The 17,658-nt window shown below is 45.4% G+C and overlaps 1 protein-coding gene across 1 annotated transcript in view; it reads right to left on the minus strand.

The window, feature by feature from the left end:
- Trpm (transient receptor potential cation channel, subfamily M) overlaps positions 1-17,658 on the minus strand; it is a 266,832-nt gene that overhangs the window by 64,232 nt on the left and 184,942 nt on the right. The window contains exons 2-3 of the mRNA XM_077700146.1: positions 3,985-4,064; positions 1,936-2,125 (exon numbers count right to left, since the gene is read on the minus strand). Of these exons, the coding sequence (XP_077556272.1) occupies positions 1,936-2,125; positions 3,985-4,064 (270 nt within the window). The remainder of the gene's footprint in view (positions 1-1,935; positions 2,126-3,984; positions 4,065-17,658) is intronic.

Genomic DNA, 17,658 nt, shown 5'->3' on the forward strand with positions numbered 1-17,658 from the left:
AAACGTTTGTTGTAAGCTGGAAAAATTATATATTTTGTTTTTCTTGTGTTTAAATTCAGTTTATTTCTACTAAGCCATTTTGACAAATTTTCAAGCCATAAATTTGTTTGTCTTTCTAGCAGAGCCAGATCTCTCCTAGGAAAAGAGACGTTTGTATCATTTGCATACAGTATTATATCCGGGGTGAAAGGCAAGTTAACAATGTCGTTTATATATAATAAAAATAATAGCGGGCCGAGAATAGATACTTGTGGAACACCACAAGTGGGGACATTGCGCGGCCATAACGACATCGTGCGTAGAATGACTAGCTTCGGAGATAACATCTTTGATGGTACTGAGATGCGAATATGTTATCGCCTTGAAGCTTCGGTCCCTGTCAGGAGTCGCTAGTTTGGATTTTCCCGCAGCGCCCAATGAAGGCACGCCACATATCTCGGCTGCGCAAGTTCTTCTGATCCGGCAAGAACCTTGAATTAAAAAGAGGATAAATTACCCTCAAAGTTTTCCCATAATCTGAGAAAACGTGCTGTTAGGGACTTGGAAAACAAGACAAAAATTACGGGAAACCGCATGTTTGTACTCTTGCATTTATACAAGTCGGCAGCATACACATTTTTGCGTACTCCTTTCCAGTGACGCGGGTACACAAACAAGATCACGTACTTTGTATACCCACTTCGGCTTGTCTACCGAAATTACGTAACCTACCATCACCACATGACGACAACACCTATAGCAAACTGGAGAGGTGCTGATGTACGGCTATTAATTACGTGAATTTTTAAGCAACATTTTTTACGCGATACATCCCAAAGTTGTCACTATCGAGGCGGACAAGGTAGAAGAGGAAGAGAAAAATGTTTATGGGAGCCGGTAATTAAGAAAAGACAGGAAAGTGTGTGGCACCTCATTTAAAGACCACAAAAACAAAATTCCGATCCTGGCTACGTGACATCTGCGCACACCAGGAGACCCAGATACGGACGGAGTCCAACGAATAACATTAGTGCGAGGCTCTGTGTGTGTGCGTGTGCGTGTGCGTGTGCGTGTGCGTGTGCGTGTACGTGTACGTGTGTGTGTGTGTGTGCGCGCGTGTGTGCGCGTGTGCGTGCGTGTGTGCGTGTGCGTGCGTGTGTGTGTGTTTGTGAGAGAGAGATAGAGAGAGAGAGAGAGAGAGAGAGAGAGAGAGAGAGAGAGAGAGAGAGAGAGAGAGAGAGAGAGAGAGAGAGAGAGAGAGAGAGAGAGGGGCTTTTGTGACCGCTACGAAACGGGTATTCATTTCTTTCTTTTTCCTTATCTGACTTTGCAAGCTGGGCACCTGGGCACAACGGTTTGACTAACATCACAACTACCAATAACCACGTTCTTTCTCTCCCCCTCTCTGGCCACTGATTTATGCTAACCAAGTATTTGACTGGCCATTTTGGGTCACTGCTCCTCGTGAATGAATGTTGTGTCGTGTGTGCGTGGCTATAATCCTGAAGTCGTAACGGCATGCATTTTGGCTCTGCTGCTTGCAGTGGCGGCGAAATGTACTAGCCATGATAGATTTTAACTTCCGCCCTGTGTGCAATAATGGTACTTCAATAAAAAATGCAATTATTATCCGCGAGAACTAGCTGCCGAGTGTGCATCATTCCCGCCTGTGAAGTTAACGGTCTCGCATTGTGTTTCCAGAATATCGGAACTCTAAATTTTTTTCAGTTCTCTTGCAGGACCAAGCTTGTTACACAATACTGGCGAAAAACAAACAGCCATGTGCACACGGTGACTGGCACATGCGGAGAAAACGTACCCCGTAATAAACTATCTTCATCCCTCTTTTTCAAAGCGCATACCTATGACAAGTCAAAGGTTGGAAAATTCTGAAGAATCATTACTAATTAGCCCAGTGACAATTGCTAACGTAGAGTGGGCGCAGAGTGGACTGACCTGCGCTTTGAGTGGGTGGGAGGTTCCCTGAAACTCGATGGTGCCGAAGGCGTTGGTAGGCGAGACGTCTGTGTGCCTTGAGATGGACCAGTGCTCTTCCGTCTCGGGCGGCGCGGTCTGCCCGCTCTGTGACGTCAGCGACGGTCGCGCAGAGAGCGTGTGGCCGCCGAGCAGCTCGCCGCAACCGCATCTGTAACACGATGTCAAGGAGAGGTTGAAATCTGCACCGGTACATTTAAAACAGACTGAATCAGAACAAATTACTTTCACAGGGGCACTTGTTGGTGGGAGTCTACTTGGATGCATGCCAAAAGTGACTTCGCCGCAGCCTGTAAAGCTTGTTTCACAGCACGTGCGTGCGTAATGAAAGGACCCCAACTTTATATCGTAGGACACCATTAGGCATCATTCACACAGCCGTTTTTCACCCCGTCACGTCACCGTCACCGTCACCGTCACCGTCACGTCACCGTCTTCCGTCATGGGCGACAGTTTCTCGGGCGATGTCTCGCCGAAAACGGTGCGACGGTGACGGGAAGCCGAGCTCTACGTTTCCGTCCCGTCAACGCGACGGGAACACGCCCCGTGGTAAACCAGCCGATCAGAAAACAATTTTTTACGGCTAAATTTAGCGAAACGTGAGTACATGTAAAAAACTAAGCCATTTTCTTTACTTTTGAGATTAAGCACGCTATATTCTAGGCTAAAGTGATCACTAGGCGGACGACCCTGTACTTTGACGGAGAACTCCAGTACGAACGCTACTCCGTTACGTCTCCGTCGCGGTTTTTTGACGTGACGGTGCCGTGACGGTGCCGTGACGGAGAAGGTGACGACCGTGTGAATGGGGACTTACGCGGAATTTAAACCAAAATCAGGTATTATATGAGCACCATACGTTCGAAAAGAGAAAAAACCCAGCTGAAAGCACATGGCTCCCTACCTATTGCTAGCGGTTTTGCAGCAGCCGTTTTAACCTGATTAAAAATGAATGAATGATCAGAAGTTATGAGAACGACCCCTTTTATTTTACAATTAAGTGGATCCGTTTTGTGCAGTAACCCTAGGTATTTTGGTAACAAATATTCAATCCTTAATGCGGCCGCATATTCATATTAGGCGCCGCCACCTGATTTTACAAGGTGCAATTTTTGCAACGATGAGCAAAAATCACGAAGCGCGTGCTTCACCTCTTCATTATTAAGGCGTTGTGCTGCTGAGCACGAGGACGCGGGTTCGATTCCGGACCACGGCGGCCGCTTTTCTGATAGAGGCGAGAAGCAAAAACGCCCCTGTGTACCAGATTTCGTCGCACGTTAAAGATCCCCAAGTGGTCAAAATTAATCCCGAGCCCTGCCCTACTGCGCGCCTCAGCGCCTCCTTTGCGTCGGCACGTAAATACCTACAAATAATCAGTCATTATTGAGGCTTTTAGAATTTTTAAATAAACATTGAGTTGCGTCTGACATCAGCCGTTAGGATATACCTCTATTTGCACAGTAAGCAAAATGAAGGAACATACGATGAAACACTGTTTTTGTAATCTTTAGTAATGTATGTGTTCTGGAAGTTTTGTTTTACGCTATGGCCCTGTTTCGGGTATATATAAGCTTTTATTGCAAATGGAGGCGCCTGGTGGTTAATTATCTCTGTGCCCTTGTTAACCGCCTTTAATCCTTTTTTCCTCCGTTTTTTGTTTCGTTTAGTGCAGCTATAACCCTTTCTGTAAAGGTATTGGTGCAGATAAGTTGCTCGAAATTAAAAATGCGTGGACGGGGGCGCAAAAAACGAAAACTTAGCATGGCACAAAATGGGGAGGGCGTGAGACCGTGAAGCATATTAAAAACCGCCCAAGAAGGTATAGAAATTCCTGATCGCTATCTCATTCACCCAACTACGCACATTTAATCTAGAGATTAGATAATCGCTTGTGTACAATACTCTGGGCTTGGCTTTGCTCCTATTTTACGCATAGCCCTAACCGTAAGCTGAAGGCATGGGATGTCCAAATGTCTACATATGCTGCTCCGATGTACAGTTTAAGCTTACCTTTCTGGTTCTACTTTGCTTGGAATAAACCGGATGCAATCCCTTTTCTGAAATGTGCATTCCACCCAGGATTTCTTGAGCTGGAAAAAGCAAGAAAAGAGGCAGGCGCCAATTATAAGCATCGCTCGTGATAAAATCAGCTCGGGTATCATTTGAAAGACGTACAAGTCTCGGTGGCGTGCTTAGACTATACATATGCGTATGCATACACCCATACACTCGTGAAAAGCGGTATATCGCGGCTCTTGGTCGTTTTCCGTAACAGTGTGTAATTACAGTGTCAACCTAAGGGCAAAACACACGCAAATTTTTAATGAAAAAACTCAAGGACCTATTAAGAAATAACTGTGGTAGCCTGAGTTCACTGCTGACGGTTTAACAAAAGGACTTATATTTTCTCCCTTATGGCTCTCAACGAAATAGTTGAAAAGTGTTTCAGTATATTTCTGGACATATAGGAGAGTACATGAATATATGCGAAGTTCTCAACCTGCTACAAATGCTACCTCTATATTGTTGTATAGAATTGTTTTGTGCGTCATGTCGTACTGTAAGCAACTGACACCCGCATCATTTCCTATACTGTGTTTGAGGACAAGTACCGCGAATTGTTGTTACATGCCCGCTACCTCATCCTCTCATATCTATCCACATTCTGTATCGTGTGGTCATAAGCTGTGCCGGCTTCATTTTGATGGCGCATGCACTACGGAGTTTGCCGCTGGTACGTCCTTAATTTTTTTAGAAACTGGCGGATATATCCGTCTTGTGTCAACAGCACGTGGGAATTCAGTAGAGCAAAAGCGTGCTCTCGGTCCTACATCAAAGCCTTTTTTTGCAAACCTGCACGTTATGTCCATTATGGGATAGTCTCCAACTGATGCGCAGGGTTTCTTATTGTCTGCAAAAATCTCACGGTTCGTAGGATACGCGTGTAACGAGGGGAAAGCCTTGTTTTTCTCCTGAATTTCTCGTCCGAAAAAAATTAGTGCTACTATTACCGTGTTTACACGGCGTGTAGTTTTACGCGGTACGAGTGCCCGCATACACACATAATGTGGACGTAGACCTATTACGTTGTATACGTATAGGTCTGCATCTACATTGAGCGCATTGCTTCTTAATTTTAAAGGGCGTGCTACAAAATATTTAACAGAGGATTCCATCTAGCAATTGCGAGTGCTCAATCGCACGCTTAAAGGAGCCATGAAGAGAAAACAAAAGTGTGTTTTATTCGAAAGATTAGGTGTTTCATAGTACCCCAAGCGCTTTCCCGGAAGCAAACAATGCTTTATTCACTGAGAAATAAGGCAATTTAAGCCAAAATTTTAAATCTCCCGCTAAAATTGCACATTCCGTGACGTGAATAATGGCGTCATACGAGCCGGTCCATGAAACAGATACTTAGTATGTCGACTCCATATAGCACCTAGTACTAGTAAGACCTAGTAAAATACTAGTAAAATACTAGTAAAACCTAGTGCACCCGCAGCCCTAGTCATGGAATCGCCTGATCCGGAGAACAAAACTCTCGCCGAGGAGCTCGGGCTTGCATTTAACAACCTCACACCACTTGAACGCTCAATGCTTCTAAGTGCACGAGCGGCAGGAGTTGTGGGATACGCGGATGGACCGGAAAGCGACCATTCCGCGATAGCCACAACAGACGAACGCCCTGCCGTCGGCACCGCTGCCTCGTCAGCCCCGTCGCGACGGACGAATACAGACTGGTACGTATGTGCCGTATTTTTATTACGGTTAATAATAGTTCAATTTCAATAGCAGTATCGCTTATGCCATTTAGCCGGTGTCGTGTATGGAAAGCCGTTCGCGCGAGCTCTCTGCTTCGACCAGAAAGATACCAGCGTCAATGCGCGGTGTTTACGGCTTTTTTTTTCCCCCAAGGTCAGAGCGATTTGACGAAGTCGGCGACGAGCACCAGCATGTCCCAGGAGTGAGCTAACGTAAGGGTCCCTGCCGTAATCACTTCCTCGGATATGAAGCGAGCACAATCGTACTTCCTTTTGCTCTCTTTCTCTTCCGTTTGCAAAGTTCACATAACGTAGCCACTTGCTTCGCCGAGGTTCGTCGTTGGGCAGCACATGAAAGGAGATCTCCTCACCGGCGGGGATGTCGCACTCCCTCGACGATTTGCCAGTACTACATGGGCATTTCAAAACGCAGCAACGAAATTTCATTGTAAAGTACTCGAACAAACTGAAGTTTTCAGTGGTTGTAAACTGGAAACGAGCTCGTAACGACAGCAGCAAGCCAACACTATTCGAAACTTCTGCGACGACTGGCACTATCTCGTCGCTTCTTGCTGTTTCTTACTCCCCTCGTTTCTATTTTTACCTTTGCTGGTTGGCGATATGACGGCCAACCTCCTGTCAAGGGATTAAGATACCAAGCAAGGTCGCGGCTGTACGTGCTGGAACGGTTCGTTGGCCCCTAAGAGCCTCGAACCCGAAAATTCGTCTGCGCGACGGTGGCGACGGCGAGATGTCGAGCTCGGCCGGCGATAGTTTCGTACTCATTGGCGCACTCGCTTGCGTGTTCGTTCGGAACTTCAACCGTTTACTCCACCGTTCTTTGTCATAAAAAGAATGTGCAGTATGTTTCACGGGCATTTAGCTCGCTGTGCAAACTGTAAGCCCTGCCTAACATGCGTTTGCTTTTGCCGGCCTCCGCCAATCGCAGAGCATTCTCGAGTGACATCATAGGTTCTGTTGCGGAAAATGAGCTGGTGGGTCACATGGTCATTTCCTTTTCCCCTAATTATGTATCTTATTTGAGCGAAGTTTGCGTTATAAGTGGTGTCGTTATGGTTCTAACGAGGCAATCTTTCGAATGAACCAAACTTGTGTTTTCTCTTCATGGCTCCTTTAAATGCACCATGCCGTTCTTAGTGGAATGGCGCTATCCTGAACATCCACGCCACATTTCGCGTTTTCCGCTTCCCTCCCTTCCCTCAATGGAGTCTCTCAAAAGGAAATGACGCCAAAATTATCGTTATACACCGTGTGAATATGTGTGGTGCCTTCGTGGGTATTGTTCTGGAGCAGAAACAGCACCCGTTTTTCGTGTGGCTATTTTCATTTGAGACGAAGTCTGCAAGTCGTTATCAATTTCCCTTCCACCTCACGGACATTAAAACAGGCTACAAATTTGGAATACAGAACCAGCAATTGTACCTTGTTATCTTGAAGATTCTAAACCAGGATAAACCGATCGTACAAAGGGCGCAGCAAAAAGCATTGTAATAAGATGGGTAATCATAGAAATGGGAACAGTATATTATTGAAATAAAAGATCCAAGGAAAAATTAGTGAGGTGAGTGTAGCTTGTGCATGAACACGCAAAAAAAAAAATGACCGCGAAGACAAATTCAAAAAATCCTTTTATTAGACGGAAAATTTCCCAGGGAACTTCTCACTTGCTTTGAACGCGACAGCATTATGAATTTCCCTGACCCTCAATGAAGCCATCTGGTGAGCGCAAATGTGCTTCATTTCTCGCCTTGGCATCCTTTCAAACCACGAACCATGAAGCAATGAAGGGTGCGCGCCCGCTGGCCGCTTTGTTCTTGCTTTTGACACCCTTTCGTTCCGCTACAAGTTTTTTTTTTTATTCATACGCGCCGGTTTTTGGTACCTACCACCAGGCGTGAACGACAAACGTTATATTTTCGATTCATGAGGTATATAATGCCTTCGCATTAACGTCTGAAAGTTTTACTCAACAGAAAGATGTAACCATAGGATGGAATGAGTCATAGAAAAAGCGAAAACAGGACAATAAATAGGTGTCTGAGCCCCAGTCCCTCAGCACAGAAGATACTAAAGAGCTAATCACACTAATACGCCCATAGAAGAAAACTCATCGAGTGCCGCAAGGACCCCGCAAGATCGTCGAATGGAAAGGCGCGCGCAGAGTGCCTTGCGTGTTCTATGTACGGTTTTTCTTCTGATGATCGTTCATAGGCTATTAACAACTCTCGCGTTGAACATGCACGTTGAGTTTGTGGTATTTTTGAAACAGCTCTTCAGCTAAAAAATAAATAATCGGAAGGGTGCCTATGACCAAAATTATTTCCCGCCGAACTGGCGTTCCGTTGTCGTTCGGTAGTGATTTATGCGCCATTGCTAGCAAGGATTGCGGTCACTTTTTATTCTGTATTTTTAAGTAATGCTGCCTTTCTGCCAGCTGCCCGGGAAGTTCTATCTGTAAACAATTCGCGTACATACCATTTAATAAGAGTGCATAGAACCTCATGGGAAAGAGGGGAGGAGGGAAGGGCTGATGGCCGAGTGGTCACGATTCCCGCCTAAGGAAAAGCGGTTCCTGGGCTCTTTCCCAGGACCATCCAATCAAGCGAAATGACCGTGTTTTTCTACCTGTGCTAAGTGTTGCACGTCTATAGTGTGATACCGTCAACGAATACACGGCGATGAACGCACAGCTGCGGACACGCTTGCTGCGCCGGGCCGGCAGAAAATAATAAGTTATTGACGGCTGTCGCTGTAAATTGAATTCTCGATCGTTTTTCCTATGGCTCGTCCGCGCAAAAAAAGAAAGGCCAGTTTATTGAACGCAGGAAGAATATCTTTCACACCAAATGGGCCACTGCTAAGCGAGTAATGGCTTGGTTTATGATCAGGCATTAGCATGCGTGTGTTTCGCAGCCATAAAAGAAGCGAAGTCCATTGTTTTCAACCGGTTTCCGGCTTGCGAGTGTCAAAATTTAATTACGGAAGTTCGTTTTCTGAGCGCGATTTCGCAGTTGCTTCTGATCAAGTAAACTTTAAGCAAGAGCAACGAAAAAGATGGTTTTATTTCATATGGTATGACTCGATTTCTTTTTTCATTTCTTCGGATTTTCGAAGCAAATAGAAAGGACGTAGAAACAAAGATTGAAGGAGACGAAAGGACAAAACAGTGGCTCATAATTATGATACTCCCTAATGTGGAATTTCAGCGCAGATGCTTCTACTGTGCAAAGTACGTCCAGTGAAGTAATTTGATACAGAATTGTAGGTATGGTCACAGACCACTTTTATTCTTCACATAATATTCCTTCCTCAAGGAACACTTCTTTTCCAGTCCTTGATTGTCATTAAGGAGGCCTTGTAGCCGGAGAAATTGGCAGATGTAAGTTCAGCTTGCTGCACAAATCCTGGTTCTCAAAGACGAGGTATAGGCAAGTATTTCGCAAGGTGTAGACAGCCTTTCGAGGCGGTGCGAGCGAGGGGAAAGGGATGTTCTTGCATATAGCACATAAGAGGTAAAAAAGCCTGTTGGTCTTCATATCCACATTAAAGTCCCGCACTGCTAACATCAGTGTACACCGATGAGCGGATAACCCGAGGCGCAGCAAGCGCACTACGACTTTAGTAAGAGAGGTAGGCGAGAAGTAAAGATAAAGATAAAGATAAAGTTTATTTGCCCGTTTATAGATTGATTACATGAAAAGGGCTGAGGAGAAAAGGCTGCCAAAGCAGCTTGACAGCCACTCCAGCAAACCGTTGTTTAACTTTGCTGCTCACAGCTCACCAACTTCATTAGACGTACCAGAGTTATAGGGCACTGCGGACAGATTCATACGCAACTAGATAACCACTCCCGCCGTTCGTTTGCGGTCTCTGCGAGGCGCACAACTGCTACTTGAGCCTCGCCTATCTCTATATTCTGGCGTAGAGATGTCACCGGGTGAAACAAAAGGGCATTACAAACAAACATATTTTTTTTTGTAGCAACCAGGGTAACGTTGAAAAAGGCACACATCTTCTCCCGGGAAATTTGTTGCGATGCGACCAATCTGCAGTGAGGGAAACGCTTTCTGAAATCAATGACCTGACGCGAAATTGTGCGCAAAATTTGAGAGCGAGAGCTCTGCTGGGACAGCATAAAAGAGTTATATTATTTTCAGTGTAAAATTCATTGGGTGCTTAGGTCTTTTAAGTGATTTAAAGGCAAAAGACAGCGATTATCGAAGGCTTCACTGCTGCATTCTGGTGGCGGGGCCGTCACGTTAACCTTTTATGCGGCACGCATCCGGATAATTCTTGTTTCTGTACTTTCTGTGGTGTAGTTACTGCTGCACTGCTGTTCCTCTATTAGTGCTGTAGTTACCTCACTTGGGTGCGGCTCTTGGCGTCCCGGGTTCAAATCCCAATCTAACCGGAAAAGTTTCTATGTGTATTTTTATTTACTTATTTTCTTTTTACAGCGCCTTTAATTAGGTTTCATTCGCGTTGTCGCCAGCAACTACGGTCACCTTTCGCGTTTGATGAGACATCTAAGGCTCTGCTGTAAGAAGTACGGCGAACATTTTATAGATACGCGAGGAATCGTCGTTTTCTCAAATTTTATTTTTTCTAGAAAAACATAATCAACAAAACTTCTTTTTTGTTTTCACGCTTTCAGCCACTTGCAATATAAAAGAAACCACCATCAAATGCAAAGGTGCCCCAAAAGGGACGGACGCCACATGATTTCATTTCGATCGACACTACGGAAACGCAGGCCGTCAAAGCAGACATTGAGAAACTTGTCACTACGTTGCTGAAATATCTCCGTAGGGACGCTTATTGGAGGTGGCATTTATTTAAGTGAATTTTTCAGTACGAGGCGTCAATAGCGGCGAGTCATGGAAGGGAGGTGCTGCTTCGGTACGACAATCTACTACTTTGTTTTGCGAGTCCTTCAAAGGGCCTTGCAGACAAAATAAAAGTTTGTTTTATTGGAAAGATTTAGTGTTTTACAGTGCCCTCAGCGCTCGTCCGGCAGCTTACGATGCTTTATTCACTAAGAAATTAAATATTTGAGCCAGAATTTCGATTGTCCCGCTGAATGGTGCGTATTCGTTAGGTCGTCATTTACGTATCCAGAGCAGGACCTTAAGCCTTAAAACTAAAAATAACCTGCTCGCCAGAGCTGCTACCATCTCACAGATGGCCGTTTGATTATCTTGCTGATCGCCCACTTTCATAGATGGCGCTGCAATACCGTTGAATTGTCCGTGTTCGCACTTTGCTACTGGCCAGGCTTCAATACCTGCTGTATTTTTATTAGAATGAATACTTATAGTTTCCTAAAACTTAAACTATGACTCGGCAAACATGGTCACGCATGCGGCCGTGCCGCTTGTGTAGTTGGCCACCAGTGTCATAAAGGAAAGAATACTTCCTTCATGGTGAGTGTTGTTTCAGACAAGTCCAGCGCGCACTACGGCTGTGTTAGGGGTGTCAGCCGGCAAAGTTCCGCAGTAACTGGTTTGGTGTTTACGGGTTCTTTCGTAACTTTAATTGTTCACCCCACCATTCTTAATGCGATATAAAGAATGTGCCCTAAATTTAAGCTCAAATAGCTCTTTGGGCAAGCTTATAAGCCCTGCAAAATATGCGTTTGCTTTTGCCGCCCTCAGCCAATCGCACAGCTGGACATAATCATCATCATCATCATCACCACCAGCCTATCTACGCCCACTGCAGGGCAAAGGCCTCTCCCATTATTCTCCAATTACCTCGGTCCTGTGCCAACTGTGACCAATTTATCCCCGCAAACTTCTTGATCTCATCTGCCCATCTAACTTTCTGCCGTCCCCTGCAACGCTTGCCTTCTCTAGGGATCCACTCTGTTACCCTTAATGACCAGCGGTTATCTTGCCTTCGCATTACATGCCCTGCCCACGTCCATTTCTTTTTCTTAATCTCTACTAATATGTCTTTAACACCAGTTTGCTCCCTGACCCACTCCGCTCTCTTCTTGTCCCTTAATGTTACACCTATCATTTTCCGTTCCATTGCCCGCTGAGTCGTTCTCAATTTAAGTTGAACCCTCTTAGTGAGCCTCCAAGTTTCTGCCCCGTAGGTGAGTACCGGTAAGATGCAGCTGTCATACACTTTCTTCTTCAGCGACAATGGTAGGCTGCTATTCATTATCTGAGAATGTCTGCCATATGCACCCCACCCCATTCTGATCCTTCTAATTATCTCTGCCTCATGGTTGGGATCTGGGGTCACAATTTGGCCTAAGTAGATATATTCGCTTACCACTTCCACTGCCTCGCCACCTATCTCAAACTGCTGTGCTGTCCCGAGCTGGACATATGACATCATAGATTCTGTTGCGGGAAATGAGCTAGTGGGTCGCATGGCCATTCGTTTTTTTCCTAGTTTTATGGCTTATTTGAGAGAATTTTACGTTAAAAGTGCTGTCAGTATGATTCTAGCGGGGCAATAAACCAAACTTGTGTTTTGTCTGCATGGCCCGTGTCAACTCTGTATGTTATTTGTCCTTTTCTTTTGATAGCTCGCTTTTTTCAAAAAAGAATTTGAAGCTTCCGTGTGTAGCTCATTTGGTTTCCTGCGTTTTATTCATTTCGTCTACGTATTCATTTTGCCGACCCAAAAATTGTCATTATGAAATTCATTGACTTCAAAATACGAGCCTCGCGTTCGCGTTAACTTCGCTCAGTCTCACACGTATGGGTGCTCTGACCTGTCGATGCATGTTTTCGTCTGAACCCGCCATAAAGGACAATGTACGCCGCTGTGCTCGGCATGAATTGCCACCCACGCATGCCTCGCCGCCGGGGAAGACAATTGCACTCAAGTGGAATTCCGTGTTCGCGTCCTGCAACGCGTCGCTGGGAAGTAGTGTTTTCTTTCTATCCCCCGGGGCGTTTTAGAGCCACGCCGATGGGTTCCGGCTGGCATCTGCCCTTCGTAAGCGACGGGGGTTAACTAGGCTGCATTAGAGCCGTGCTCGCGCCTTTCTGGATTTCGCAGAGTCAATTCCTCCCCGACTGTCGAAGCTTTTAAGTAGTGCTTTCATCTGTTGAACTGGAGGCGTTGGAAGTTATGGCCGGGATTTCAACTGCGCATTACCGGTGCACTTGGCGTGGCCACTGAAGCATGTCGAGGTTTTTATTGAAGAATGAAGAACCGATCTTCACGCTTCAGTCAACTTTTCTCTTCTAAAAAGAGCCTCTTTCACTGGCCGGAGTTTTGAAGTAATTTTTCCAATGGAGCGCTCTTGACTTACGGGTGAAAAATTTGAACCTAAATTCCCCCTTTCTCCGGGGTTGTAGAGATGCAGAATGTCCGAGAAAGCTTTACAATAGAAATTGATTCCACTGGTCTCTATGGGGATCATAAAGGTAGGAGTGAGTGAGTGAGTGAGTGAGTGAGTGAGTGAGTGAGTGAGTGAGTGAGTGAGTGAGTGAGTGAGTGAGTGAGTGAGTGAGTGAGTGAGTGAGTGAGTGAGTGAGTGAGTGAGTGAGTGAGTGAGTGAGTGAGTGAGTGAGTGAGTGAGTGAGTGAGTGAGTGAGTGAGTGAGTGAGTGAGTGAGTGAGTGAGTGAGTGAGTGAGTGAGTGAGTGAGTGAGTGAGTGAGTGAGTGAGTGAGTGAGTGAGTGAGTGAGTGAGTGAGTGAGTGAGTGAGTGAGTGAGTGAGTGAGTGAGTGAGTGAGTGAGTGAGTGAGTGAGTGGTGGGAGTGAAGTGACACAAATATGCCTCTTTATGAAAGCTTATGCGAGCAGTGTCATGTACAGGATATCCAAAAGAACCACTCAAGAGTTTTGTTATTTTTTTTTACTTTTGTTATGACCGTCCTTGTTAGAGAGTTTAGACGAGTGAAGCGTCAAGGGCGTTTATCAGTGAAACGACCTCACTTTTGTCAGCGTACGCCGGCTCTCACTGCTCGTTACACAGAATGTACCGTGCAGCATCCAGAGCATCGACAGCTCCGGAAGACAGCGCTTCGCTTGCGTGTTTCGCCCCGGCAATTGCCTCGCTCAAAACGGAACGCAGATCTCCCTCCATAACGCAGGGTGCCCACTTCTGACTCACCTATCCGGCCTCCACATCGTTCGCGCCCGCAGAGCCAGACTGGACGCCGTTAATTACACACCTCTCATACAATACGCACCGGCCAGTATACATCCCCCCAGCATTGTTCTGCTGACTTCGGCGCGAAGTCGACAGAAGGAGACCGGGTTCAACGTTGAGATTAAGGGGCTTGTTGGTGTTACGGAAGGCTTCCTTCAAGAAGAAAAGGACTCCGGCGCTGTCAGTAAATTAAGAAAGACCCCACGTTCATGCCCTATGGAACGGGCCCGCATCTAACCAGACACATAAACAAAGCGACAAACGAAGAAAAAGGCAGAAAAATTCCAGTAGAGCTAAAAAGTCTTGACAGCCAAAACAAGTGTACAGTTAGCACTGCATAAACTCGCCAGTCAAATTCTCCTCCCGATATAATCTTTCACGGCAAAGTGACATGCTCTTTGGGGGTGCAAGAAGCATTCCCAGGCATTTTAATTGGTCAGAGTCTCCAAAATAGCAAACATCCCGCCCGTACTGCAGCGGGGAAGACGTGGGTGAAATTTTAAAAGTGTGACTCACTGTCCCACCGGCCGCCTGTTGCACCGGCTGTTAAATAAAGAGCTCTCCTGTTCTTCGGCACTCGCAAAAAAAAGAAGCGAGAAATGTTCAAGGTATTTGTAAACGTGAGGCGAGCAGTTAGCGTGTTGCTTTCTATTTATAATGAGAAAAATGCGGGTAGTTTTTTCTCCAGCTAGTTGCACCACCCTATTAACCTAATAGAACGAGTGTTTTACAGAACTTGCACGCACGAAAAATTCCGAGAGGATGAGTCCAAGGTGACACGGCGAGCAGCGACAACTGTAGACGTACGATTGTGCGATTATGATGATCGTCCTAGAACGATATTTCATGTTGTTCGCCCTGACTTTCCTTCATTTAAAACATGGAAAAGAGAAAAAAAATCACGAACGCGGGAAGGTTTTGTGTGTGTGCACACCTGGTAAACGACCCTCCATAGTTAAGGTATTGGCGTTGCGCTTCTAATGCGTAGCATTCTTTGCCGAGTACCCCAAAGCCGGAACCGTGCAACGCCCTGCATTTAGGCAAGAATGTAGATTTAGCGGAAGTTCCACCGTTATTCGTTATGATAGCGTAAATGGGGATAATTGGCCGAACAGAATAATAAAAAAACCAAGAAGTATGAAAAATATAAAAATCGCGAGAATGGTGAACCGTAATGTCCTGCATTTTACAATAATGCAGATTTCGTGGAAGTTCCAAAGTTAATCGTTATAATAGCGTAAATGGAGATAACTGGACGAATAAAATTTTGAAAAACAAGAAAATTAGAAACATATAAAGAATACTGAAAATGGCAAACCGTGCAAAGCCCTGCATTTACCAAAGTGCAGATTTCGCGAAAGTTCTACGTTTAATCGTTATAACAGCGTAAACAGATGTAATTGGTGGAACAGGATTTTGAAAAAAAAAAAAGAAAAACAGAAAAAACTAGCGATAATGGCGAACCGTATAATGCCCTGAATTTCCAGAATAGCGCTGATTTTGGAGAAATTTGCCTTTAAATAGTTATAATAGCGTAAATGGAGATAATCGGACAGACAGAATTTAGAAAAAACAAAAACTAAGAAAAATATAAAAAAATACCGAAAATGGTGAACCGCGTAACGCCCTGCATTTCCCCCAAAAATGCAAATTTTCCGGAAGTAACACCTGCAATCGTTATAATAATGTAAGCGGAGATAATTGGTCGGAGAAAAGTTGCTAAACCAAAAGATTTACCTGTAGAGAACTCGCTCTAGACGAGCAGCATGGGATGTTAGGCATTAGAAGACAATTCTCCGAATTTCTGCAGAAATTTTTTATCCTTCTAACATTTGTGAAGACGTTTCATGTGTCACGTGTGTGTCGAAGTGAGCTTGAAGCCGCAATTGCGGACACTTTTGGGTTACACTTGTTATTTCCGGCAAAATATGCGTACCACGAATACTTTTTATACTGCTTTTTAGGCCTTAACCCCGTCGTGACACTTTAGTACAAAACCCGAAATTATCACTTATGCCCGAACCTCCTGCGATTGCCATATCGTATCTATGTGGTTTAGGCACTGGACTCAAGAATGGCGACCTGGCGAAAGCGTTTCTCCTTCACATCTTTTCTCCGCTGTCCAGCGCATGAGCAGTGGCGACACGCGCGCACGGCGGCATGCACACGCGGAGGAAAATGAAAGCCCCTTTCTTGAGAGAAAGATGGTTAGAAATCTGATAGACGTTGGCTTTATAACGTGGGGGACCCCGGTTCGATTCAGAACACGGCAAGCATTTTTTCTTGAGGCGCTTGATGTGCCTTTCCTTAGAATCATCATCATCGTCATCATCATTTTGCGAAAAACGCATTCTGTAAAGTTGGCTTTTCTGCCGTGTGTTTTGGCGCAATATGGAACGGCATTATATACGGAAGCTGTGCTATTTTATGTTTGGCGAAATGAAAAGGAGCGGTACAAGTCTAAATGCGGAAAACAAAAAAAAAGTGAACACCTAATTCGGAAACGACGCTGAAAGCAAGCCTTCGAGACTCCGTTGGTGTATACGGAAACTGCGTTCCTTTTATGGGTGGCAAAATTTTGAGGGGCGGGACGATTGCAAAGGCGGAAAGCAAAAAAGTAAAAGTACAATTCGAAAAGGAATGTAGGAAGCAAGCGTTCGAGAAGCCGCTTGTATACACGGAAGCAGTACGGTATAGAAAGCTTCGCTGCAACATTCTCTCTATAATAATATTCAAAGCTCCATTCAAACTTGGCGTATCAACTATTCCAAGTAGTTCTCGTGAACGATAGCTGCACGACAAGACGTGTCATTCGTTTATATACTTGTTTCCTTTTTCCGCATAATTTCCTCAATGTTTTGCTGCTTGCAATAGTGTCACTGGATAAGATTGCAGAGTATCGGCACTCTTTTCTCCTATTTTTGCGTGCCTCCACCGTTCTCATTCGTCAGTTCGCATCACGTGACATTTGTTTACAGGGCGACGGTTCCTGGGCGCCGCTATTTTGTCGTTTATTCGTTTTTGGTCGGCCAACTGTGATAGTCTTACCTTGCCCTGCCTGCTCTGCGGCTACGCACGACGACGCCGTTCCGAACGCGAATAAAAGATGCCGCGCTTCGCAGAATTCCAGCTGCAGAAGTGTGTCCGAAGATGTCGTTTTGCTGTGTCTACGGCAGCGTTATTTATAAATGACCTCGTAAAAGTTAGCGTTGAGGCTGTTGAGGCCGCAAAAGCGGCAATCTGGAAACACTTATAAACACCAAAATGGCCACCGTCGCTCACTTCCGTGGCTCAGTGACGGTACTCCGTATCTTATCTAGTGACTCTATTTACCAATACGCCTCCTGGCCAAGTAGACCGTTTTTATTTTACACTGACGAGGTGGCGCTACAGAAAAAAACGGTCGGTGAATGAAAGATAACCCTAAAACAGTACATCTTTTTTCGCCATACTACAAGGCTGTAACTTAGGTCAGCACAAAGCTATAAAGGGTGACGCTCGTAATTACACTCCTCTTCATATCTTTCAGCCGTTCCACGTATGCATTAGAGCCCGTCAGCTAAACCGCCCCAGTTTCGCTTACATACCAATGCACGCGTCTCTCGAAATTTACAGCCTCCCCTGGCGAGCATCTCGGACGTTGCTCAGAGCTGGCAGGAAAGCCTAACTCATGCCCCAACATTTCGAGTACCGGCACGCTTTCCGGTGGCTCATTTTAAGGCGCCCTGCGGTGAGGTCACGCCATTTGTTTGTGGTCGAAGATAAGCACGCGCGCATTCCA

This window comes from Haemaphysalis longicornis, unplaced genomic scaffold, assembly GCF_048455015.1.
Source record: "Haemaphysalis longicornis isolate Haplotype H1 unplaced genomic scaffold, Haemaphysalis longicornis Haplotype H1 scaffold_2, whole genome shotgun sequence".
NCBI lineage: Eukaryota > Metazoa > Arthropoda > Arachnida > Ixodida > Ixodidae > Haemaphysalis > Haemaphysalis longicornis.